General features: G+C 45.5%; 1 protein-coding gene across 1 annotated transcript in view; it reads right to left on the bottom strand.

Annotated features, from left to right (window-relative positions):
• The window catches only part of mapk8ip2 (mitogen-activated protein kinase 8 interacting protein 2), a 104,206-nt gene that overhangs the window by 61,994 nt on the left and 14,242 nt on the right, over positions 1-27,970 (bottom strand). The window contains exon 3 of the mRNA XM_068005303.1: positions 5,530-5,635. Coding sequence (XP_067861404.1) covers positions 5,530-5,635 — 106 coding nt within the window. The remainder of the gene's footprint in view (positions 1-5,529; positions 5,636-27,970) is intronic.

Raw genomic sequence — 27,970 nt, 5'->3', positions numbered from 1 at the left:
CCTTCCTGTAGTGTGGCGACCAGAACTGCACTCAGTACTCCAGCTGTGGCCTAACCAGTGTTTTATACAGCTCCATCATAACCTCCTTGCTCTTATATTCTATGCCTCGGCTAATAAAGGCAAGTATCCCATATACCTTCTTTACCACCTTATCTACCTGTTCCGCCGCCTTCAGGGATCTGTGAACTTGCACACCAAGATCCCTCTGACCCTCTGTCTTGCCTAGGGTCCTCCCATTCATTGTGTATTCCCTTGCCTTGTTAGTCCCTTCAAAGTGCATCACCTCGCACTTTTCCGGGTTAAATTCCATTTGCCACTGTTCCGCCCATCTGACCAACCCATCTATATCGTCCTGCAGACTGAGGCTATCCTCCTCGCTATTTACCACCCTACCAATCTTTGTATCATCAGCGAACTTACTGATCATACCTTTTACATTCATATCCAAGTCATTAATGTAGACCACAAACAGCAAGGGACCCAGCACCGATCCCTGTGGTACCCCACTGGCCACAGGCTTCCAGTCACAAAAACAACCTTCGACCATCACCCTCTGCCTTCTGCCACTAAGCCAGTTTTGTATCCAAAGTGCCAAGGCACCCTGGATTCCATGGGCTCGTACCTTCTTGACCAGTCTCCTGTGCGGGACTTTATCGAAGGCCTTACTGAAATCCATGTATACCACATCCACTGCGTTACCCTCATCCACACGCCTAGTCACCCCCTCAAAAAATTCAATCAAATTAGTCAGACATGATCTTCCCTTGACAAAGCCATGTTGACTATCCCTGATTAATCCTTGCTTCTCCAAGTGGAGACTAATTTTGTCCTTCAGAATTTTTTCCAATAATTTTCCTACCACTGATGTTAGGCTCACTGGCCTGTAGTTCCCCGGTTTTTCCCTACTCCCCTTCTTGAATAATGGTACTACATTAGCGGTTCTCCAGTCCTCTGGCACATCCCCTGTGGCCAGAGAGGTTCTGAATATATGTGTTAGAGCCCCCGCAATCTCTTCCTTTGCCTCACACAGTAGCCTGGGATACATTTCGTCCGGGCCTGGGGATTTATCCATTTTTAGGCCTGCTAAAACCGCCAATACCGCCTCCCGCTCGATGTTAATATGTTCGAGTATATCACAGTCCCCCTGCCGTATTTCTATGTCTACATCGTCCTTCTCCATAGTGAAAACAGATGCAAAAAATTCATTTAGAACCCCTCCTACATCTGCCGGTTCCACACACAGATTGCCATTTTTGTCCCTAATGGGCCCTATTTTTTCCCTAGTCATCCTCTTACCCTTAATATACTTATAAAACATCTTAGGATTTTCCTTTATTTTGCTCGCCAGTGTTATTTCATGGCCCCTCCTTGATCTCCTAATTTCTTTTTTAAGTATCCCCCTGCACTTTTTGTACTCCTCTAGGGCTTCCTACGTCTTTAGCCTTTTGTATCTGCCAAAAGCCCTCCTTTTTTTCCTAATCCATTCTCGTATATCCCCTGACATCCAAGGTTCCCTGGAGTTCTTGGAACCACCCTTGACCTTTACGGGAACATGTTGCCATTGTATGGTCTCAATCTCCCTTCTGAAAGACTCCCATTGCTCCGATGCGGATTTTCCTACAAGCAGCTGATCCCAGTCCATTTTGGCCAGATCCTGCCTTATCCTATTAAAATCGGCCTTCCCCCAATTTAGAACCTTTATTTCCGGCCCCTCCCTATCCTTTTCCATGACCACCTTAAATCTCACCGAATTATGGTCACTGTCACCAAAGTGCTCACCTACTAGCACTTCTTCCACTTGGCCGGCCACATTCCCTAGAATTAGGTCCAGTACCGCCCCCTCTCTTGTAGGACTTTCTACATGCTGGCTCAAAAAGCTCTCCTGGATGCACGTTAAGAATTTTGTACCCTCTAAGCCTTTTACACTCTGAGTATCCCAGTTAATATTGGGGAAGTTGAAATCCCCCACTATTATTACCCTATTATTTGCACAATTTTCTGAGATTTGCCTACATATCTGTTCCTCTATCTCCCCCTGACTGTTTGGAGGCCTATAGTACACTCCCATCAAAGTGCTTGCCCCCTTTTTGTTTTTAAGCTCCACCCATATGGCCTCATTAGAGGAACCTGCTAATATATCATCCCTCCTTATGGCAGTAATTGATTCTTTAATTAATATTGCGACCCCCCCTCCTCTTATACCTCCCCCTCTGTCTCGCCTGAAGATTCTGTACCCCGGAATATTGAGCTGCCAGTCTTGCCCCTCCCTCAACCATGTCTCTGTGACAGCAACAATATCATACTCCCATGTGTTTATCAACACCTTCAGTTCATCCACCTTATTCGCAAGACTCCTTGTATTAAAATAGATGCCATCCAGCCTTGCCCTCACATATTTGCCCTGTCTTCCAAGCTGACTTGTTTTTTTCCCTATATTTGGCTGCACATCACCCCCTATTGTAGCTCCACTCTGTATCCCATCCCCCTGCCAAGTTAGTTTAAACCCCCCCCAACAGTGCTAGCAAACCTCCCCGCAAGGATATTTGTCCCGCTCTGGTTCAGGTGCAACCCGTCCGACTTGTACAAGTCCCACCTTCCCCAGAAGCAGGCCCAGTGATCCAGGAAACTGAAACCCTCCCTCCTGCACCAACTCTTTAGCCATGCATTCATCTGTTCTATCCTCCTATTTCTATACTCACTAGCCCGTGGCACTGGGAGTAATCCAGAGATTACAACCTTTGAGGTCCTGCTCTTTAATCTGCTACCTAGCTCCCTAAATTCTTGATGCAGGACCTCATCTCCCTTCCTACCTATGTCGTTGGTCCCAATGTGGACCATGACCTCTGCCTGCTCACCCTCCCCCTTGAGAATGCCCTGTAGCCGCTCAGTGACATCCATGACCCTGGCACCAGGGAGGCAACAAACCATCCTGGAGTCACGTTTACGGCCACAGAAACGCCTGTCTGTTCCCCTTACGATAGAATCCCCTACCACTATCTAACCCTGTACCTGCCCTGGGAGTGTTTGACGGGACAGTGTAGAGGGAGCTTTATTCTGTATCTAACCCGTGCTGTACCTGCCCTGGGAGTGTTTGATGGGACAGTGTAGAGGGAGCTTTACTCTGTATCTAACCCTGTACCTGCCCTGGGAGTGTTTGACGGGACAGTGTAGAGGGAGCTTTACTCTGTATCTAACCCATGCTGTACCTGCCCTGGGAGTGTTTGATGGGACAGTGTAGAGGGAGCTTTACTCTGTATCTAACCCATTCTTGATGCTGACACTGGGTGCCTGCAATGGAAAGTGTTCCTGATCCCAGTGCTAATATCCCTCACTTTGATGAGTACAAAATTCATTAAACTTTAAAAATACGGTGTGAATAGCTGATGTTGGATACTCCCCAGCCGGACCCCTTTTAAAAATCAATCAGTCACGCGGCTTTATAATGAAGTTGAGTTGTTGCATTGAATAAATTCTGTGAGAAGCTGCACTCGCAGTGAGAGACAGTCGGAGGATCGGGCTCTGGTTTTGCCCCCTAAATTCGAGGCAGGCCTCCCTGCCGGGAGCACAGGATTATTCAATCACCAGCATGATTCCCTCCTTTTTACTTTTATCTAAACATTGAATGTTGATGATTTCACAGTCGAGCTGTCTGGAAGCAAATTCAGAGCCCGGTGACTGGGGGGAGCTGAGAGAGAGCCAGTGATGCAGACAGTTTCAGTAATTGTCTCATTTCAATCCCTCTGCCTCATGCTGTCTACAAGCTGCCCCGTGCCTCTCCCGTGCCTGCCCCGTGCCTCTCCTGTGCCTGCCCTGTGCCCGGCCCATGCCTCTCCCGTGCCCTCCCCGTGCCTCTCCCGTGCCCAGCCCGTGCCTCTCCCGTGCCCGCTCCATGCCTCTCCCGTGCCTCTCCTGTGCCCGCCCCGTGCCTGCCTCATGCCCGCCCCATGCCTCTCCCGTGCCCGCCCCATGCCTCTCCCGTGCCTCTCCCGTGCCCGCCCCGTGCCTGCCTCGTGCCCGTCCCATGCCTCTCCCGTGCCTGCCCCGTGCCTGCTCCGTGCCTGCCCTGTGCCTGCCCCACGCCTCTCCTGTGCCCGCCCCATGCCCGCCCTGTGCCTGCTCCGTGCCTGCCCTGTGCCTGCCCCATGCCTCTCCTGTGCCCGCCCCGTGCCCACCATGTGCCTTCCACGTGCCTGCTCTGTGCCCTCCACATGCCTGCCCTGTGCCCACCCTGTGCCCACACCGTGTCTGCCCCGTGCCCTCCACATGCCCGCCCCATGCCCGTCCTGTGCCCGCACCGTGCCTGCCCCTCTGATTATCTCACTGGTTTCCAAAATCTACAGAAAAAAACACTGAATTACAAACATTTTTCAGAAAACAGCTCAAACCTCATCTCCCTGATCACACACTGGTCCAGCACTGTTGGAATGAAATTAGCCAATATTTCAGTTTCATTCTGCTGTCCTGACTGGTCAGACACCAATATCTTTCACTTTTATCTGTCTCCAATATTATTAATATTTCCATTGCCAATACAAGGAAAGGTCATTTAAAAGTGACTTGTTGGCCACTGCCACGCACAGAGATCCTGTGAACTCTCCAATGTTTGACCTACAGCGTTCATTATACCCTCCCCATCATACCCACCCTGGCGTTCATTATACCCTCCCCATCATACCCACCCTGGCGTTCATTATACCCTCCGCAACATACCCACCCTGGCGTTCATTATACCCTCCCCAACATACCCACCCTGGCGTTCATTATACCCTCCGCAACATACCCACCCTGGCGTTCATTATACCCTCCGCAACATACCCACCCTGGCGTTCATTATACCCTCCCCAACATACCCACCCTGGCGTTCATTATACCCTCCGCAACATACCCACCCTGGCGTTCATTATACCCTCCCCAACATACCCACCCTGGCGTTCATTATACCCTCCCCAACATACCCACCCTGGCATTCATTATACCCTCCGCAACATACCCACCCTGGCATTCATTATACCCTCCGCAACATACCCACCCTGGCATTCATTATACCCTCCGCAACATACCCACCCTGGCGTTCATTATACCCTCCGCAACATACCCACCCTGGCATTCATTATACCCTCCCCAACATACCCACCCTGCCGTTCATTATACCCTCCCCATCATACCCACCCTGGCGTTCATTATACCCTCCCCAACATACCCACCCTGGCGTTCATTATACCCTCCCCAACATACCCAAACTCACCAATACTCTAATTGAAAAGCCTATCCCTCCAAATACGACAGCCCCTCCAGTGATCAGGCTAGTACAGGAGACAATGTGTCTTGTACAATATTTGACAGTCTCAGTCTATCCTTCTAAGTTCCATTTCTCTACCCAATCCGTTATTTATCCAGCTCTTTTTAACAGCATCAATCAGTGTAGCATTCCTCTGATCACGAGTCTCACTTGGTGCTTGGAATTGGAACAACATTCAAATCAGAAAAATACATTTCAGAATGTTGTGAATGAAATGCTTTGCTCTTTACCTTCTCATAGGGATCAGAGTCATAGTTCAGCCCAATTCCACAGTCATCGGTAATTTCAGACAAGTCCTCATCATCAAACTCCTCCAGGCTGATATCGTGGGCTGGTCTGTGAGGGATAGAGACACGGTCACAATCAGAGAAAGACACATTCTGTGTGACTCCACACGATCGGTGTCTGTAACTAATCAACTGTGGAGGCATCACAGCCAATCCTGATTCCACACATCAACGATCTGGAACTGGGAATTGAGGGAACGATATCAAACTTTGCTCAAAACAACAGATTGGTGGGAGGAGGGGGTGGAAAATGGTGACGTGGATTGTGAAGGAATGAAGGAGGACAGGGATAGAATGGCTGGATGGACAGAATGGCTGGATGGACAGAATGGCTGGATGGACAGAAGGTGGTAGACACAATTCAATTTAGAAAAATGTGATATAAAACATTTGGAAGTAAGAATACGAAAAGGAGAAATGCCATAAATAGAAAGAGTGAGAGTGTGGTGAGCAGATACACGGCTCAGTGAAGGAGACAGCTCAAGCGGGTACGGCCATAAAAAGCGAAATGGAATCCTTGGTTTTGTACCTGAGAAATATATTACAAAAGCAAAGAGGGAATACTGAATGTGAACAAGACGTTGCTTAGGCCGTAGTTTCTCTCAAGGAGGCTGGAATATAAAGTTCAGTTGTACGGAGCCTTGGTCAGAACGCATCTGGAGATATTGCGTTCAGTTTTGGGCACCGCACCTCAGGAAAGATTTACTGGCCTCTGAGGGGGTTCTGAACACAGATTCGACACAATGATACCAGGGGTTAAGGGGTTAAATTATGGAGACAGATTGCATCAACCTGTTTTACATTCCCTTAACTTTAGAAGATTGAGGGGTGATCTGATTGAGGTGGGATTAGACTGGGTGGGATATTAAAGGGTACAGGGATTAAGGGGAGAGTGGGATTAGACTGGTGGGATATTAAAGGGTATGGGGAGTGAGGGGGGAGAGTGGGATTAGACTGGGTGGGATATTAAAGGGTATGGGGAGTGAGGGGGAGAGTGGGATTAGACTGGGTGGGATATTAAAGGGTATGGGGAGTGAGGGGGAGAGTGGGATTAGACTGGGTGGGATATTAAAGGGTATGAGGAGTGAGGGGGGAGAGTGGGATTAGACTGGGTGGGATATTAAAGGGTACGGGGAGTGAGGGGAGAATGGGATTAGACTGGGTGGGATATTAAAGGGTATGAGGAATGAGGGGGAGAGTGGGATTAGACTGGGTGGGATATTAAAGGGTATGGGGATTGAGGGGGAGAGTGGAATTAGACTGGGTGGGATATTAAAGGGTATGGGGAGTGAGGGGAGAGTGGGATTAGACTGGGTGGGATATTAAGGGGTATGGGGAGTGAGGGAGAGTGGGATTAGACTGGGTGGGATATTAAAAGGTATGGGGAGTGAGGGGGAGAGTGGGATTAGACTGGGTGGGATATTAAAGGGTATGAGGAGTGAGGGGGAGAGTGGGATTAGACTGGGTGGGATATTAAAGGGTATGAGGAGTGAGGGGGAGAGTGGGATTAGACTGGGTGGGATATTAAAGGGTATGGGGAGTGAGGGGAGAGTGGGATTAGACTGGGTGGGATATTAAGGGGTATGGGGAGTGAGGGAGAGTGGGATTAGACTGGGTGGGATATTAAAAGGTATGGGGAGTGAGGGGGAGAGTGGGATTAGACTGGGTGGGATATTAAAGGGTATGAGGAGTGAGGGGGAGAGTGGGATCAGACTGGGTGGGATATTAAAGGGTACGGGGATTGAGGGGGAGAGTGGGATGAGACTGGGTGGGATATTAAAGGGAAGGGGAGTGAGGGGGAGAGTGGGATGAGACTGGGTGGGATATTAAAGGGAAGGGGAGTGAGGGGGAGAGTGGGATTAGACTGGGTGGGATATTAAAGGGTATGGGGATTGAGGGGGAGAGTGGAATTAGACTGGGTGGGATATTAAAGGGTATGGGGAGTGAGGGGAGAATGGGATTAGACTGGGTGGGATATTAAAGGGTATGAGGAATGAGGGGGAGAGTGGGATTAGACTGGGTGGGATATTAAAGGGTATGGGGATTGAAGGGGAGAGTGGAATTAGACTGGGTGGGATATTAAAGGGTATGGGGAGTGAGGGGAGAATGGGATTAGACTGGGTGGGATATTAAAGGGTATGAGGAATGAGGGGGAGAGTGGGATTAGACTGGGTGGGATATTAAAGGGTATGGGGATTGAGGGGGAGAGTGGAATTAGACTGGGTGGGATATTAAAGGGTATGGGGATTGAAGGGGAGAGTGGAATTAGACTGGGTGGGATATTAAAGGGTATGGGGAGTGAGGGGAGAATGGGATTAGACTGGGTGGGATATTAAAGGGTATGGGGAGTGGGAGGGAGAGTGGGATTAGACTGTGTGGGATATTAAAGGGTATTGGGAGTGAGAGGGAGTGTGGGTTTAGATGGATTTGGATATTGAAGGTCATGGAGAGTGGGCAAGATAGTGGGATTAGACTGTGTTGGATATTCATGGGTATGGGGGCTGAGCAAGAGTGTGGGATTATACTGGGTGGGATTTTAAATGGTATGTGGAGTGAGGGGGACGGTTGGTTTAGACTGGGTGGGTTATTCAAGGGTATGGGGAGTGAGGAGGAGTCTGGGATTAGACTGGTTGGGATTTCACTCACTGTAATCAGGAATCTCACTCACTGTAATCAGGAATCTCACTCACTGCAATCAAGAATCACACTCACTGTAATCAGGAATCACACTCACTGTAATCAGGAACCTCACTCACTGTAATCAGGAATCACACTCACTGTAATCAAGAATCACACTCACTGTAATCAGGAATCACACTCACTGTAATCAGGAAACTCACTCACTGTAATCAGGAACCTCACCCACTGTAATCAAGAATCACACTCACTGTAATCAGGAATCTCAGTCACTGTAATCAGTGATCCCACGCACTGTAATCAGGAACCTCACCCACTGTAATCAGGAACCTCACCCACTGTAATCAGGAAATCCACTCACTGTAATCAGGAACCTCACCCACTGTAATCAGGAACCTCACCCACTGTAATCAGGAATCCCACTCATGTAATCAGGAACCTCACTCACTGTAATCAGGAATCATACTCACTGTAATCAGGAAACTCACTCATTGTAATCAGGAAACTCACTCACTGTAATCAGGAACCTCACTCACTGTAATCAGGAACCTCACACTCACTGTAATCAGGAACCTCACTCACTGTAATCGGGAATCACACTCACTGTAATCAGGAATCACACTCACTGTAATCAGGAACCTCACACACTGTAATCAGGAATCTCACTCACTGTAATCAGGAATCACACTCACTGTAATCAGGAATCACACTCACTGTAATCAGGAACCTCACACACTGTAATCAGGAATCTCACTTACTGTAATCAGGAATCTCACTCACTTTAATCAGGAATCTCACTCACTGTAATCAGGAATCTCAGTCACTGTAATCAGGAACCTCACCCACTGTAATCAGGAATCCCACTCATGTAATCAGGAACCTCACCCACTGTAATCAGGAACCTCACACACTGTAATCAGGAATCACACTCACTGTAATCAGGAATAACACTCACTGTAATCAGGAATCACACTCACTGTAATCAGGAATCATACTCACTGTAATCTGGAATCACACTCACTGTAATCAGGAATCACACTCACTGGGATCAGGAATCACACTCACTGTAATCAGGAATCACACTCACTGTAATCGGGAATCATACTCATTGGAATCAGGAATCACACTCACTGTAATCAGGAATCACACTCACTGTAATCAGGAACCTCGCTCACTGTAATCAGGAATCACACTCACTGTAATCAGGAATCATACTCACTGTAATCAGGAACCTCACTCACTGTAATCAGGAATCACATTCACTGTAATCAGGAACCTCGCCCACTGTAATCAGGATCCTCACCCACTGTAATCAGGAACCTCACTCACTGTAATCAGGAATCACACTCACTGTAATCAGGAACCTCACTCACTGTAATCAGGAAACTCACACTCACTGTAATCAGGAACCTCACTCACTGTAATCGGGAATCACACTCACTGTAATCAGGAATCACACTCACTGTAATCAGGAATCACACTCACTGTAATCAGGAACCTCACACACTGTAATCAGGAATCTCACTCACTGTAATCAGGAATCACACTCACTGTAATCAGGAACCTCACACACTGTAATCAGGAATCTCACTCACTGTAATCAGGAATCTCACTCACTGTAATCAGGAATCTCACTAACTTTAATCAGGAATCTCACTCACTGTAATCAGGAATCTCACTCACTGTAATCAGGAATCTCAGTCACTGTAATCAGGAACCTCACCCACTGTAATCAGGAATCCCACTCATGTAATCAGGAACCTCACACACTGTAATCAGGAACCTCACCCACTGTAATCAGGAACCTCACCCACTATAATCAGGAACCTCACACACTGTAATCAGGAATCACACTCACTGTAATTAAGAATCACACTCACTGTAATCAGGAATCACACTCACTGTAATCAGGAATCATACTCACTGTAATCTGGAATCACACTCACTGTAATCAGGAATCACACTCACTGGGATCAGGAATCACACTCACTGTAATCAGGAATCACACTCACTGTAATCAGGAATCATACTCACTGGAATCAGGAATCACACTCACTGTAATCAGGAATCACACTGACTGTAATCAGGAACCTCACTCACTGTAATCAGGAATCACACCCACTGTAATCAGGAATCATACTCACTTTAATCAGGAACCTCACTCACTGTAATCAGGAATCACATTCACTGTAATCAGGAACCTCGCCCACTGTAATCAGGAACCTCACCCACTGTAATCAGGAATCACACTCACTGTAATCAGGAACCTCACTCACTGTAATCAGGAACCTCACCCACTGTAATCAGGAACCTCACTCACTGTAATCAGGAACCTCACCCACTGTAATCAGGAACCTCACACACTGTAATCAGGAACCTCACCCACTGTAATCAGGAACCTCACTCACTGTAATCAGGAATCACACTCACTGTAATCAGGAATCATACTCACTGTAATCAGGAATCCCACTCACTGTAATCAGGTATCACACTCACTGTAATAAGGAATCACACTCACTGTAATAAGGAATCACACTCACTGTAATCAGGAATCATACTCACTGTAATCAGGAATCCCACTCACTGTAATCAGGAGTCCCACTCACTGTAATCAGGAATCATACTCACTGTAATCAGGAATCTCACCCACTGTAATCGGGAATCACACTCACTGTAATCAAGAATCTCACTCACTGTAATCAGGAATCTCACTCACTGTAATCAGGAACCTCAAACACTGTAATCAGGAATCACACTCACTGTAATCAGGAATCACACTCACTGTAATCAGGAACCTCACTCACTGTAATCAGGAATCACATTCACTGTAATCAGGAACCTCGCCCACTGTAATCAGGATCCTCACCCACTGTAATCAGGAACCTCACTCACTGTAATCAGGAATCACACTCACTGTAATCAGGAACCTCACTCACTGTAATCAGGAACCTCACACTCACTGTAATCAGGAACCTCACTCACTGTAATCGGGAATCACACTCACTGTAATCAGGAATCACACTCACTGTAATCAGGAACCTCACACACTGTAATCAGGAATCTCACTAACTTTAATCAGGAATCTCACTCACTGTAATCAGGAATCTCAGTCACTGTAATCAGGAACCTCACCCACTGTAATCAGGAATCCCACTCATGTAATCAGGAACCTCACACACTGTAATCAGGAACCTCACCCACAGTAATCAGGAACCTCACCCACTATAATCAGGAACCTCACACGCTGTAATCAGGAATCACACTCACTGTAATCAGGAATCACACTCACTGTAATCAGGAATCATACTCACTGTAATCTGGAATCACACTCACTGTAATCAGGAATCACACTCACTGGGATCAGGAATCACACTCACTGTAATCAGGAATCACACTCACTGTAATCAGGAATCATACTCACTGTAATCAGGAATCACACTCACTGTAATCAGGAATCACACTCACTGTAATCAGGAACCTCACTCACTGTAATCAGGAATCACACTCACTGTAATCAGGAATCATACTCACTGTAATCAGGAACCTCACTCACTGTAATCAGGAATCACATTCACTGTAATCAGGAACCTCGCCCACTGTAATCAGGAACCTCACCCACTGTAATCAGGAATCACACTCACTGTAATCAGGAACCTCACTCACTGTAATCAGGAACCTCACCCACTGTAATCAGGAACCTCACTCACTGTAATCAGGAATCACACTCACTGTAATCAGGAACCTCACTCACTGTAATCAGGAACCTCACTCACTGTAATCAGGAACCTCACCCACTGTAATCAGGAACCTCACCCACTGTAATCAGGAATCACACTCACTGTAATCAGGAATCATACTCACTGTAATCAGGAATCCCACTCATTGTAATCAGGAATCACACTCACTGTAATAAGGAATCATACTCACTGTAATCAGGAATCCCACTCACTGTAATCAGGAATCCCACTCACTGTAATCAGGAATCCCACTCACTGTAATAAGGAATCATACTCACTGTAATCAGGAATCCCACTCACTGTAATCAGGAATCATACTCACTATAATCAGGAATCTCACCCACTGTAATCGGGAATCACACTCACTGTAATCAAGAATCTCACTCACTGTAATCAAGAATCTCACTCACTGTAATCAGGAACCTCAAACACTGTAATCAGGAATCACACTCACTGTAATCAGGAATCATACTCACTGTAATCAGGAATCTCACTCACTGTAATCAGGAACCTCACATACTGTAATCAGGAACCTCACTCACTGTAATCAGGAATCACACTCACTGTAATCAGGAATCACACTCACTGTAATCAGGAACCTCACACATTGTAATCAGGAATCTCACTCACTGTAATCAGGAATCACACTCACTGTAATCAGGAATCACACTCACTGTAATCAGGAACCTCACACACTGTAATCAGGAATCTCACTCACTGTAATCAGGAATCTCACTCACTGTAATCAGGAATCTCACTCACTTTAATCAGGAATCTCAGTCACTGTAATCAGGAATCCCACTCATGTAATCAGGAATCTCACCCACTCTAATCAGGAATCTGACCCACTGTAATCGGGAATCACACTCACTGTAATCAAGAATCTCACTCACTGTAATCAGGAATCTCACTCACTGTAATCAGGAACCTCAAACACTGTAATCAGGAATCACACTCACTGTAATCAGGAATCATACTCACTGTGATCAGGAATCTCACTCACTGTAATCAGGAACCTCACACACTGTAATCAGGAACCTCACTCACTGTAATCGGGAATCACACTCACTGTAATCAGGAATCACACTCACTGTAATCAGGAACCTCACACACTGTAATCAGGAATCACACTCACTGTAATCAGGAATCACACTCACTGTAATCAGGAACCTCACACACTGTAATCAGGAATCTCACTCACTGGAATTAGGAATCTCACTCACTGTAATCAGGAATCTCACTCACTGTAATCAGGAATCTCAGTCACTGTAATCAGGAACCTCACCCACTGTAATCAGGAATCCCACTCATGTAATCAGGAACCTCACACACTGTAATCAGGAACCTCACCCACTGTAATCAGGAACCTCACCCACTATAATCAGGAACCTCACACACTGTAATCAGTAATCACACACACTGTAATCAGGAATCACACTCACTGTAATCAGGAATCACACTCACTGTAATCAGGAATCATACTCACTGTAATCTGGAATCACACTCACTGTAATCAGGAATCACACTCACTGGGATCAGGAATCACACTCACTGTAATCAGGAATCACACTCACTGTAATCAGGAATCATACTCACTGGAATCAGGAATCACACTCACTGTAATCAGGAATCATACTCACTGTAATCAGGAACCTCACTCACTGTAATCAGGAATCTCACTCACTGTAATCAGGAAACTCACTCACTGTAATCAGGACTCTCACTCACTGTAATCAGGAATTTCACTCACTGTAATCAGGAATTTCACTCACTGTAATCAGGAATCTCACTCACTGTAATCAGGAATCTCACTCATTGTAATCAGGAATCTCACTCACTGGAATCATGAAACTCACTCACTGTAATCAGGACTCTCTCTCACTGTAATCAGGAATTTCACTAACTTTAATCAGGAATTTCACTCACTGTAATCAGGAATCACACTCACTGTAATCAGGAATCTCACTCACTATAATCAGGAATCTCACTCACTGTAATCAGGAATCTCACTTACTGTAATCAGGAAACTCACTCACTGTAATCAGGACTCTCACTCACTGTAATCAGGAATTTCACTCACTGTAATCAGGAATTTCACTCACTGTAATCAGGAATCTCACTCACTGTAATCAGGAATCTCACTCATTGTAATCAGGAATCTCACTCACTGTAATCATGAAACTCACACACTGTAATCAGGAACCTCACCCACTGTAATAAGGAATCCCACTCATGTAATCAGGAATCTCACACACTGTAATCAGGAACCTCACTCACTGTAATCAGGAATCACACTCACTGTAATCAGGAACCTCACCCTCTTTAATCAGGAACCTCACTCACTGTAATCAGGAACCTCACTGATTGTAATCAGGAACCTCACTCACTGTAATCAGGAGTCTCACCCACTTAATCAGTAACCTCACTCACTGTAATCAGGAATCTCACTGACTGTAATCAGGAACCTCACTCACTGTAATAAGGAATCCCACTCATGTAATCAGGAACTTCACACACTGTAATCAGGAACCTCACCCACTATAATCAGGAACCTCACCCACTGTAATGAGGAATCTCACTCATTGTGATCATGATGTGGAGATGCCGGTGATGGACTGGGGTTGACAATTGTAAACAATTTTACAACACCAAGTTATAGTCCAGCAATTTTATTTTAAATTCACAAGCTTTCGGAGGCTTCCTTCTTCGTCAGGTGAACGACGAAGGAGGAAGCCTCCGAAAGCTTGTGAAATTAAAATAAAATTGCTGGACTATAACTCATTGTAATCAGGAATCTCACCCACTGTAATCAGGAATCTCACTGATTGTAATCAGGAATCTCACTCACTGTGGTCAGAAATCTCACCCACTGTAATCAGGAATCACACACACTGTAATCAGGAGTCTCACCCACTGTAATCAGGAACCTCAGCCACTGTAATCAGGAACCTCACTCACTGTAATCAGGAATCACACTGACTGTAATCAAGAACCTCTCACTGTAATCAGGACTCTCTCTCACTGTAATCAGGAATCACACTCACTGTAATCAGGAATCACACTGACTGTAATCAGGACTCTCTCTCACTGTAATCAGGAACCTCACTCACTGTAATCAGGAATCACACTCACTGCAATCAGTACTCTCTCTCACTGTAATTAGGAATCACACTCACTGTAATCAGGACTCTCTCTCACTGTAATCAGGAATCACACTCACTGTAATCAGGACTCTCACTCACTGTAATCTGGAATCACACTCACTGTAATCAGGAATCACACTCACTGTAATCAGGACTCTCTCTCACTGTAATCAGGAATCACACTCACTGTAATCAGGACTCTCACTCACTGTAATCTGGAATCACACTCACTGTAATCAGGAATCACACTCACTGTAATCAGGACTCTCACTCACTGTAATCAGGAATCACACTCACTGTAATCAAGAATCACACTCACTGTAATCAGGAATCTCAGTCACTGTAATCAGTGATCCCACGCACTGTAATCAGGAACCTCACTCACTGTAATCAGGAATCCCACTCACTGTAATCAGGAACCTCACCCACTGTAATCAGGAACCTCACTCACTGTAATCAGGAATCACACACACTGTAATCAAGAATCACACTCACTGTAATCAGGAATCTCAGTCACTGTAATCAGTGATCCCACGCACTGTAATCAGGAACCTCACTCACTGTAATCAGGAATCCCACTCACTGAAATCAGGAACCTCACCCACTGTAATCAGGAATCACACTCACTGTAATCAGGAATCATACTCACTGTAATCAGGAACCTCACTCACTGTAATCGGGAATCACACTCACTGTAATCAGGAACCTCACTCACTGTAATCAGGAATCTCACTCACTGTAATCAGGAATCTCACTCACTGTAATCAGGAACCTCACACACTGTAAACGGGAATCACACTCACTGTAATCTGGAATCACACTCACTGTAATCAAGAATCACACTCACTGTAATCAGGACTCTCACTCACTGTAATCTGGAATCACACTCACTGTAATCAGGAATCACACTCACTGTAATCAAGAATCACACTCACTGTAATCAGGAATCTCAGTCACTGTAATCAGTGATCCCACGCACTGTAATCAGGAACCTCACTCACTGTAATCAGGAATCCCACTCACTGTAATCAGGAACCTCACCCACTGTAATCAGGAACCTCACTCACTGTAATCAGGAATCACACTCACTGTAATCAAGAATCACACTCACTGTAATCAGGAATCTCAGTCACTGTAATCAGTGATCCCACGCACTGTAATCAGGAACCTCACTCACTGTAATCAGGAATCCCACTCACTGAAATCAGGAACCTCACCCACTGTAATCAGGAATCACACTCACTGTAATCAGGAATCATACTCACTGTAATCAGGAACCTCACTCACTGTAATCAGGAATCTCACTCACTGTAATCAGCAATCTCACTCACTGTAATCAGGAACCTCACACACTGTAAACGGGAATCACACTCACTGTAATCAGGACTCTCACTCACTGTAATCTGGAATCACACTCACTGTAATCAGGAATCACACTCACTGTAATCAAGAATCACACTCACTGTAATCAGGAATCTCAGTCACTGTAATCAGTGATCCCACGCACTGTAATCAGGAACCTCACTCACTGTAATCAGGAATCCCACTCATGTAATCAGGAACCTCACACACTGTAATCAGGAACCTCACTCACTGTAATCAGGAATCACACTCACTGTAATCAAGAATCACACTCACTGTAATCAGGAATCTCAGTCACTGTAATCAGGAATCCCACTCATGTAATCAGGAACCTCACACACTGTAATCAGGAACCTCACTCACTGTAATCAGGAATCCCACTCACTGTAATCAGGAATCCCACTCACTGTAATCAGGAACCTCACCCACTGTAATCAGGAATCCCACTCATGTAATCAGGAACCTCACACACTGTAATCAGGAACCTCACTCACTGTAATCAGGAATCACACTCACTGTAACCAAGAATCACACTCACTGTAATCAAAAATCTCAGTCACTGTAATCAGTGATCCCACGCACTGTAATCAGGAACCTCACTCACTGTAATCGGGAATCACACTCACTGTAATCAGGAACCTCACTCACTGTAATCAGGAATCTCACTCACTGTAATCAGGAATCTCACTCACTGTAATCAGGAACCTCACACACTGTAAACGGGAATCACACTCACTGTAATCTGGAATCACACTCACTGTAATCAAGAATCACACTCACTGTAATCAGGACTCTCACTCACTGTAATCTGGAATCACACTCACTGTAATCAGGAATCACACTCACTGTAATCAAGAATCACACTCACTGTAATCAGGAATCTCAGTCACTGTAATCAGTGATCCCACGCACTGTAATCAGGAACCTCACTCACTGTAATCAGGAATCCCACTCACTGTAATCAGGAACCTCACCCACTGTAATCAGGAACCTCACTCACTGTAATCAGGAATCACACTCACTGTAATCAAGAATCACACTCACTGTAATCAGGAATCTCAGTCACTGTAATCAGTGATCCCACGCACTGTAATCAGGAACCTCACTCACTGTAATCAGGAATCCCACTCACTGAAATCAGGAACCTCACCCACTGTAATCAGGAATCACACTCACTGTAATCAGGAATCATACTCACTGTAATCAGGAACCTCACTCACTGTAATCAGGAATCTCACTCACTGTAATCAGCAATCTCACTCACTGTAATCAGGAACCTCACACACTGTAAACGGGAATCACACTCACTGTAATCAGGACTCTCACTCACTGTAATCTGGAATCACACTCACTGTAATCAGGAATCACACTCACTGTAATCAAGAATCACACTCACTGTAATCAGGAATCTCAGTCACTGTAATCAGTGATCCCACGCACTGTAATCAGGAACCTCACTCACTGTAATCAGGAATCCCACTCATGTAATCAGGAACCTCACACACTGTAATCAGGAACCTCACTCACTGTAATCAGGAATCACACTCACTGTAATCAAGAATCACACTCACTGTAATCAGGAATCTCAGTCACTGTAATCAGGAATCCCACTCATGTAATCAGGAACCTCACACACTGTAATCAGGAACCTCACTCACTGTAATCAGGAATCCCACTCACTGTAATCAGGAATCCCACTCACTGTAATCAGGAACCTCACCCACTGTAATCAGGAATCCCACTCATGTAATCAGGAACCTCACACACTGTAATCAGGAACCTCACTCACTGTAATCAGGAATCACACTCACTGTAACCAAGAATCACACTCACTGTAATCAAAAATCTCAGTCACTGTAATCAGTGATCCCACGCACTGTAATCAGGAACCTCACTCACTGTAATCAGGAATCCCACTCACTGTAATCAGGAACCTCACCCACTGTAATCAGGAATCACACTTACTGTAATCAGGAATCATACTCACTGTAATCAGGAACCTCACCCACTGTAATCAGGAATCTCACTCACTGTAATCAGGAATCACACTCACTGTAATCAGGAATCATACTCACTGTAATCAGGAACCTCACTCACTGCAATCGGGAATCACACTCACTGTAATCAGGAATCTCACCCACTGTAATCAGGAACCTCACTCACTGTAATCAGGAATCTCACTCACTGTAATCAGGAATCTCATTCACTGTAATCAGGAACCTCACTCTCTGTAATCGGGAATCACACTCACTGTAATCAGGAATCTCACTCACTGTAATCAGGAACCTCACCCACTGTAATCAGAAATCGCACTGACTGTAATCAGGAATCTCACTCACTGTCATGAGGTACCTCACTCACTGTAATCAGGAATCTCACTCGCTGTAATCAGCAATCACACTCACTGGAATCAGGAAACTCACTCACTGTAATCAGGAATCACACTCACTGTAATCAGGAATCTCGCTCACTGTAATCAGGAACCTCACCCACTGGAATCAGGAAACTCACTCACTGTAATCAGGAATCTCACTCACTGTAATCAGGAATCTCACTCATTGTAATCAGGAAACTCACTCACTGTAATCAGGAACCTCACCCACTGTAATCAGGAATCACACTCACTGTAATCAAGAATCACACTCACTGTAATCTGGAATCTCAGTCACTGTAATCACTGATCCCACGCACTGCAATCAGGAACCTCACTCACTGTAATCGGGAATCTCACTCACTGTAATCAGGAATCTCACTCACTGTAATCAGGAACCTCACTCACTGTAATCAGGAACCGCACTCACTGTAATCAGGAGTCTCACCCACTGTAATCAGGAACCTCACTCACTGTAATCAGGAACCTCACTGATTGTAATCAGGAACTTCACTCACTGTAATCAGGAACCTCACTCACTGTAATCAGGAACCTCACTCACTGTAATCAGGAACCTCACCCACTGTAACCAGGAACCTCACTCACGGTAATCAGGAATCTCACTGACTGTAATCAGGAACCTCACTCACTGTAATCAGGAACCTCACTGACTGTAATCAGGAATCACATTCACTGTAATCAGGAACCTCACCCACTGTAATGAGGAACCTCACTCACTGTAATCAGGAATCTCACTGATTGTAATCAGGAATCTCACTCACTGTAGTCAGAAATCTCACCCACTGTAATCATGGATTCACACACACTGTAATCAGGAGTCTCACTCACTGTAATCAGGAGTCTCACCCACTGTAATCAGGAACCTCACTCACTGTAATCAGGAACCTCACTGATTGTAATCAGGAACCTCACTCACTGTAATCAGGAACCTCACTCACTGTAATCAGGAACCTCACTGATTGTAATCAGGAACCGCACTCACTGTAATCTGGAACCTCACTCACTGTAATCAGGAACCTCACTGATTGTAATCAGGAACCTCACACACTGTAATCAGGAGTCTCACTCACTGTAATCAGGTGTCTCACCCACTTAATCAGGAACCTCACTCACTGTTATCAGGAACCTCACTGATTGTAATCAGGAACCTCACACACTGTAATCAGGAGTCTCACGCACTGTAATCAGGAGTCTCACCCACTGTAATCAGGAGCCCGCTCACTGTAATCAGGAATCACACTCACTGTCATCAGGAACCCGCTCACTGTAATCAGGACTCTCTCACACTGTAATCAGGACTCTCTCTCACTGTAATCAGGAACCTCACTCACTGTAATCAGGAATCTCACTGACTGTAATCAGGAACCTCACTCACTGTAATCAGGAACCTCACTGACTGTAATCAGGAATCAAATTCACTGTAATCAGGAACCTCACCCACTGTAATGAGGAACCTCACTCACTGTAATCAGGAATCTCACTGATTTTAATCAGGAATCTCACTCACTGTAGTCAGAAATCTCACCCACTGTAATCATGGATTTACACACACTGTAATCAGGAGTCTCACTCACTGTAATCAGGAGTCTCACCCACTGTAATCAGGAACCTCACTCACTGTAATCAGGAACCTCACTGATTGTAATCAGGAACCTCACTCACTGTAATCAGGAACCTCACTCACTGTAATCAGGAACCTCACTGATTGTAATCAGGAACCGCACTCACTGTAATCTGGAACCTCACTCACTGTAATCAGGAACCTCACTGATTGTAATCAGGAACCTCACACACTGTAATCAGGAGTCTCACTCACTGTAATCAGGTGTCTCACCCACTTAATCAGGAACCTCACTCACTGTTATCAGGAACCTCACTGATTGTAATCAGGAACCTCACACACTGTAATCAGGAGTCTCACGCACTGTAATCAGGAGTCTCACCCACTGTAATCAGGAGCCCGCTCACTGTAATCAGGAATCACACTCACTGTCATCAGGAACCCGCTCACTGTAATCAGGACTCTCTCACACTGTAATCAGGACTCTCTCTCACTGTAATCAGGAATCACACTCACTGTAATCAGGAATCACACTGACTGTAATCAGGAATCACACTCACTGTAATCAGGACTCTCTCTCACTGTAATCAGGAATCACACGCACTGTAATCAGGACTCTCACTCACTGTAATCTGGAATCACACTCACTGTAATCTGGAATCACACTCACTGTAATCAGGACTCTCTCTCACTGTAATCTGGAATCACACTCACTGTAATCAGGACTCTCTCTCACTGTAATCTGGAATCACACTCACTGTAATCAGGAATCACACTCACTGTAATCAGGACTCTCACTCACTGTAATCAGGAATCACACTCACTGTAATCAGGACTCTCACTCACTGTAATCAGGAATCACACTCACTGTAATCAGGACTCTCTCTCACTGTAATCAGGACTCTCTCTCACTGTAATCAGGAATCACACTCACTGTAATCTGGAATCACACTCACTGTAATCAGAAAACTCACTCACTGTAATCAGGAATCTCGCTCACTGTAATCAGGAACCTCACCCACTGTAATCAGAAATCGCACTGACTGTAATCAGGAATCTCACTCACTGTCATGAGGTACCTCACTCACTGTAATCAGGAATCTCACTCGCTGTATTCAGCAATCTCACTCACTGTAGTCAGAAATCTCACCCACTGTAATCAGGAATCACACACACTGTAATCAGGAGTCTCACTCACTGTAATCAGGACTCTCACCCACTGTAATCAGGAACCTCACTCACTGTAATCAGGAACCTCACTGATTGTAATCAGGAACTGCACTCACTGTTATCTGGAACCTCACTCACTGTAATCAGGAACCTCACTGATTGTGATCAGGAACCTCACTCACTGTAATCAGGTGTCTCACCCACTTAATCAGGAACCTCACTCACTGTTATCAGGAACCTCACTGATTGTAATCAGGAACTCACACACTGTAATCAGGAGTCTCACGCACTGTAATCAGGAGTCTCACCCACTGTAATCAGGAGCCCACTCATTGTAATCAGGAATCACACTCACTGTCATCAGGAACCCGCTCACTGTAATCAGGACTCTCTCACACTGTAATCAGGACTCTCTCTCACTGTAATCAGGAATCACACTCACTGTAATCAGGAATCACACTGACTGTAATCAGGATTCACACTCACTGTAATCAGGACACTCTCTCACTGTAATCAGGTATCACACTCACTGTAATCAGGACTCTCTCTCACTGTAATCAGGAATCACACTCACTGTAATCAGGACTCTCACTCACTGTAATCTGGAATCACACTCACTGTAATCAGGAATCACACTCACTGTAATCAGGACTCTCTCTCACTGTAATCTGGAATCACACTCACTGTAATCAGGAATCACACTCACCGTAATCAGGACTCTCTCTCACTGTAATCTGGAATCACACTCACTGTAATCAGGAATCACACTCACTGTAATCAGGACTCTCACTCACTGTAATCAGGAATCACACTCACTGTAATCAGGACTCTCACTCACTGTAATCAGGAATCACACTCACTGTAATCAGGACTCTCTCTCACTGTAATCAGGACTCTCTCTCACTGTAATCAGGAATCACACTCACTGTAATCAGGAATCACACTCACTGTAATCTGGAATCACACTCACTGTAATCAGAAAACTCACTCACTGTAATCAGGAATCTCACTCACTGTAATCAGGACTCTCTCTCACTGTAATCAGGAATCACACTCACTGTAATCAGGAATCACACTCACTGTAATCAGGACTCTCACTCACTGTAATCAGGAATCACACTCACTGTAATCAGGACTCTCACTCACTGTAATCAGGAATCACACTCACTGTAATCAGGACTCTCTCTCACTGTAATCAGGACTCTCTCTCACTGTAATCAGGAATCACACTCACTGTAATCTGGAATCACACTCACTGTAATCAGAAAACTCACTCACTGTAATCAGGAATCTCACTCACTGTAATCAGGACTCTCTCTCACTGTAATCTGGAATCACACTCACTGTAATCAGGAACCTCACTCACTGTAATCAGGAACCGCACTCACTGTAATCAGGAGTCTCACCCACTGTAATCAGGAACCTCACTCACTGTAATCAGGAACCTCACTGATTGTAATCAGGAACTTCACTCTCTGTAATCAGGAACCTCACTCACTGTAATCAGGAACCTCACTCATTGTAATCAGGAACCTCACCCACTGTAATCAGGAACCTCACTCACTGTAATCAGGAATCTCACTGACTGTAATCAGGAACCTCACTCACTGTAATCAGGAACCTCACTGACTGTAATCAGGAATCACATTCACTGTAATCAGGAACCTCACCCACTGTAATGAGGAACCTCACTCACTGTAATCAGGAATCTCACTGATTGTAATCAGGAATCTCACTCACTGTAGTCAGAAATCTCACCCACTGTAATCAGGAATCACACACACTGTAATCAGGAGTCTCACTCACTGTAATCAGGAGTCTCATCCACTGTAATCAGGAACCTCACTCACTGTAATCAGGAACCTCACTGATTGTAATCAGGAACCTCACACACTGTAATCATGAGTCTCACTCACTGTAATCAGGTGTCTCACCCACTTAATCAGGAACCTCACTCACTGTTATCAGGAACCTCACTGATTGTAATCAGGAACCTCACACACTGTAATCAGGAGTCTCACGCACTGTAATCAGGAGTCTCACCCACTGTAATCAGGAGCCCGCTCACTGTAATCAGGAATCACACTCACTGTCATCAGGAACCCGCTCACTGTAATCAGGACCCTCTCACACTGTAATCAGGACTCTCTCTCACTGTAATCAGGAATCACACTCACTGTAATCAGGAATCACACTGACTGTAATCAGGAATCACACTCACTGTAATCAGGACTCTCTCTCACTGTAATCAGGAATCACACTCACTGTAATCAGGACTCTCTCTCACTGTAATCAGGAATCACACTCACTGTAATCAGGAATCACACTCACTGTAATCAGGACTCTCACTCACTGTAATCAGGAATCACACTCACTGTAATCAGGACTCTCACTCACTGTAATCTGGAATCACACTCACTGTAATCAGGACTCTCTCTCTCACTGTAATCAGGACTCTCTCTCACTGTAATCAGGAATCACACTCACTGTAATCAGGAATCACACTCACTGTAATCAGGAATCACACTCACTGTAATCAGGACTCTCTCTCACTGTAATCAGGAATCACACTCACTGTAATCAGGACTCTCTCTCACTGTAATCAGGAATCACACTCACTGTAATCAGGACTCTCACTCACTGTAATCTGGAATCACACTCACTGTAATCAGGAATCACACTCACTGTAATCAGGACTCTCTCTCACTGTAATCTGGAATCACACTCACTGTAATCAGGAATCACACTCACTGTAATCAGGACTCTCACTCACTGTAATCAGGAATCACACTCACTGTAATCAGGACTCTCACTCACTGTAATCAGGAATCACACTCACTGTAATCAGGACTCTCTCTCTCACTGTAATCAGGACTCTCTCTCACTGTAATCAGGAATCACACTCACTGTAATCAGGAATCACACTCACTGTAATCAGGACTCTCTCTCACTGTAATCAGGAATCACACTCACTGTAATCAGGACTCTCTCTCACTGTAATCAGGAATCACACTCACTGTAATCAGGACTCTCACTCACTGTAATCTGGAATCACACTCACTGTAATCAGCAATCACACTCACTGTAATCAGGACTCTCTCTCACTGTAATCAGGAATCACACTCACTGTAATCAGGACTCTCTCTCACTGTAATCAGGAATCACACTCACTGTAATCAGGACTCTCTCTCACTGTAATCAGGAATCACACTCACTGTAATCAGGACTCTCACTCACTGTAATCTGGAATCTCACTCACTGTAATCAGGAATCACACTCACTGTAATCAGGACTCTCTCTCACTGTAATCAGGAATCACACTGCCTGTAAACAGGACTCTCACTCACTGTAATCTGGAATCACACTCCCTGTAATCAGGAACCTGCTCAGCCATGGAGCCACCCAAGGTTGGATATCCTGCTGAGATTCACTGCCTAGGCTCACACACAAATAATGGTCAAGGTGACAGGGAGCAGCCAGAGCCCTGGGAATCCGTGGCCTCAGCACGGCTCAGAACCTTCGGGAATGAAAATTAGAGAGGATCAAAAACAGGCAGCTAAACCTGCTGCTGCTCTCGGGAACTGAGCAGCTGAGCTGGTAAACACATTACATCATTCTGCTTCCCTGCAATGACGTTTAAAAGGGTAAATTCCAGAGGGAGCCCTTGTTGCTCCAGGTGCTGCTATTTTACATCACAAAATTGGAATCTGAGCAGAACTTTTTTCTTGATATTCTGCCGTGGAGTTTCTCTCCGATTTGGAGCTTCTCTCCAGTTTGAAGCTTCTCTCCGGTTTGAAGCCTCTCGAGTCGCAAGGCCGGTCTTGTGACCTGCTGAACAGGGTGTGTCCCAGAGCTGCCCCTGGGACAGGGGGAACGGTGGGTCCAAACCAGCTTTGGGAGATCGGTTACCTTTGCAAAAATTTCATCTTTGGGCCTTTCGCTGACCCGTACCGGCGGTCACCGGGCGCGGAATCCACTGGATGGAACAGGGAGATAATGGGCAGAATTCCCAGGGGAATCTCAGAACACCCCGAAAATGCTGCTGGAATGCAACTGCCTTCCGGTGTCTGCCCAAAATTCTGATCCACCTGGCCACAGGTACACCTCATTCTGCCCTCCAGGGCCCAGAATTTCTATCTTCCATTTACAATGAAAAATCTTATTGTTTTCTTTTCTAACCATCAATGAAGGAATATTCTCTGATTGGTGGGATGTGACAAGCGGAGATCCCCAGGGATCTGTACTGAGGTCTCAGCTTTTCACCATATTTATTAATGACTTGGATGAAGGAATAGAGAGTTGTATAATCTAAGTTTGCAGATGACACTAAGTTAGGAGGCCCAGTAAGTTGTGTAGATGGGAACAAGTTACAAAGGGACAGTGACAGATGAAGTGAGTGGGCAAAACTGTGACAGATGGAGTTCAATGTGGGGAAGTGTGAAGTCATCCACTTTGGACCAAGAAAGATAGATCAGAGAGTTTTCTCAAGAGACTGGAAACTGTGGAGGAGCAGAGAGATTTAGGGGTCCAGGTAAACAAATCGCTCAAAGCTAGTGCACAGGCACGAGGGGCTGAATGGCCTACTCCTGTTCCTATGTCCTATGTCCCTATATTCCTAGTGCACAGGTACAAAAAGTAATCAAAAAGTCCAATGGCTTTTATCTCAAGGAGGCTGGAATACAAAAATGAGGAAGTGATGCTTCAGTTGTGCAGAGCCTTGTTCAGACTCTATCTGGGCACCAAATCTCAGGATGGATATTTTGGCCTTTGAAGGGGTGCAGCACAGATTCACCAGAATTATACCAGGACTTGAATGGTTAAATAATGAGGACAGGTTGTATAAACTTGGTTTGTATTCCCTTGAGTTTAGAACATTGAGGGGTGATCCAATTAAGATGTTTGAAATGATAAAGGGGTTCGATAGGGTAGAGAGAGAAACTATTTCCTCTGGTGGGGGGAGTCCAGAACAAGGGGGCAGAACCTTAAAATTAGAGCCAGGCCGTTCAGGGGTGATGTCAGGAAGCACTTCTTCACACAAAGGGGAGTGGAAATCTGGAACTCTCTCCCTAAAAGGCTGTAGATGCTGAGACTATTGGAGCTTTTAAGACTGAGATCGATAGATTTTTGTTAGTTCAGGGTATTAGGGATACGGATCAAAGGCGGGTAAATGGAGTTAAGATACAGATCAGCCAGGATCCAGTTGAATAGAGAACAGGCTTGAGGGGCTGAATTAAATCCTCTTGTTCCAATGTCCCTTTGAAGTTTGACCACTGGGGTGACTTACCAGAGGCACGTGATGCCCATGGGCTGTACCCCAGTGAAAGTAGCTCCTTCGGTGAGGGAGGCAGGGGACGAGAGGCGGGTGGGGGGGGGGTTTGAAATATTTGAGAGCAATTCTCATACCAATTCTTCATTGGATCTTTTTCACACACTAATCTGGGATCATTAAACATGGGTAATCTGATTGAAAATTAAAGTCCTTTCAGGAACAGGCCGATTATAATATTGCACCATGAATACCAACCATTCATCATTATCCTGCTTCACTCAGTCCTTCATTCCCACTTTGTTGACGGACGTGAACATTCAAAATATCAGGTTCTGCACAACCTTCCAAAGCATTTTTATATGAGGTGAAGCATATCAATACTGGGATTGGTACACATTCCACACTGTCCCATCAAACACTCCTGGGACAGGTACAGCACGGGTTAGATACAGAGTAAAGCTCCCTCTACACTGTCCCATCAAACACTCCTGGGACAGGTACAGCACGGGTTAGATACAGAGTAAAGCTCCCTCTACACTGTCCCATCAAACACCCCCAGGGCAGGTACAGCACGGGTTAGATACAGAGTAAAGCTCCCTCTACACTGTCCCATCAAACATTCCCAGGGCAGGTACAGCACGGGTTAGATACAGAGTAAAGCTCCCTCGACACTGTCCCATCAAACACTCCCAGGGCAGGTACAGCACGGGTTAGATACAGAGTGAAGCTCCCTCTACACTGTCCCATCAAACATTCCCAGGGCAGGTACAGCACGGGTTAGATACAGAGTAAAGCTCCCTCTACACTGTCCCATCAAACACTCCCAGGGCAGGTACAGCACAGGTTAGATACAGAGTAAAGTTCCCTCTGCACTGTCCCATCAAACACTCCCAGGGCAGGTACAGCACGGGTTTAGATACAGAGTAAAGCTCCCTCTACACTGTCCCATCAAACATTCCCAGGGCAGGTACAGCATGGGTTAGATACAGAGTAAAGCTCCCTCTACACTGTCCCATCAAACACTCCCAGGGCAGGTACAGCACGTGTCAATGTACGTGTGGATTGGTGTGTGTGCAGCTCTTTATGTCTGTCTTGTGAGTATATGTGTGTGTA

This window comes from Heptranchias perlo, chromosome 24, assembly GCF_035084215.1.
Source record: "Heptranchias perlo isolate sHepPer1 chromosome 24, sHepPer1.hap1, whole genome shotgun sequence".
Taxonomy (NCBI): domain Eukaryota; kingdom Metazoa; phylum Chordata; class Chondrichthyes; order Hexanchiformes; family Hexanchidae; genus Heptranchias; species Heptranchias perlo.
This window is presented reverse-complemented; position numbering and strand designations above follow the sequence as displayed.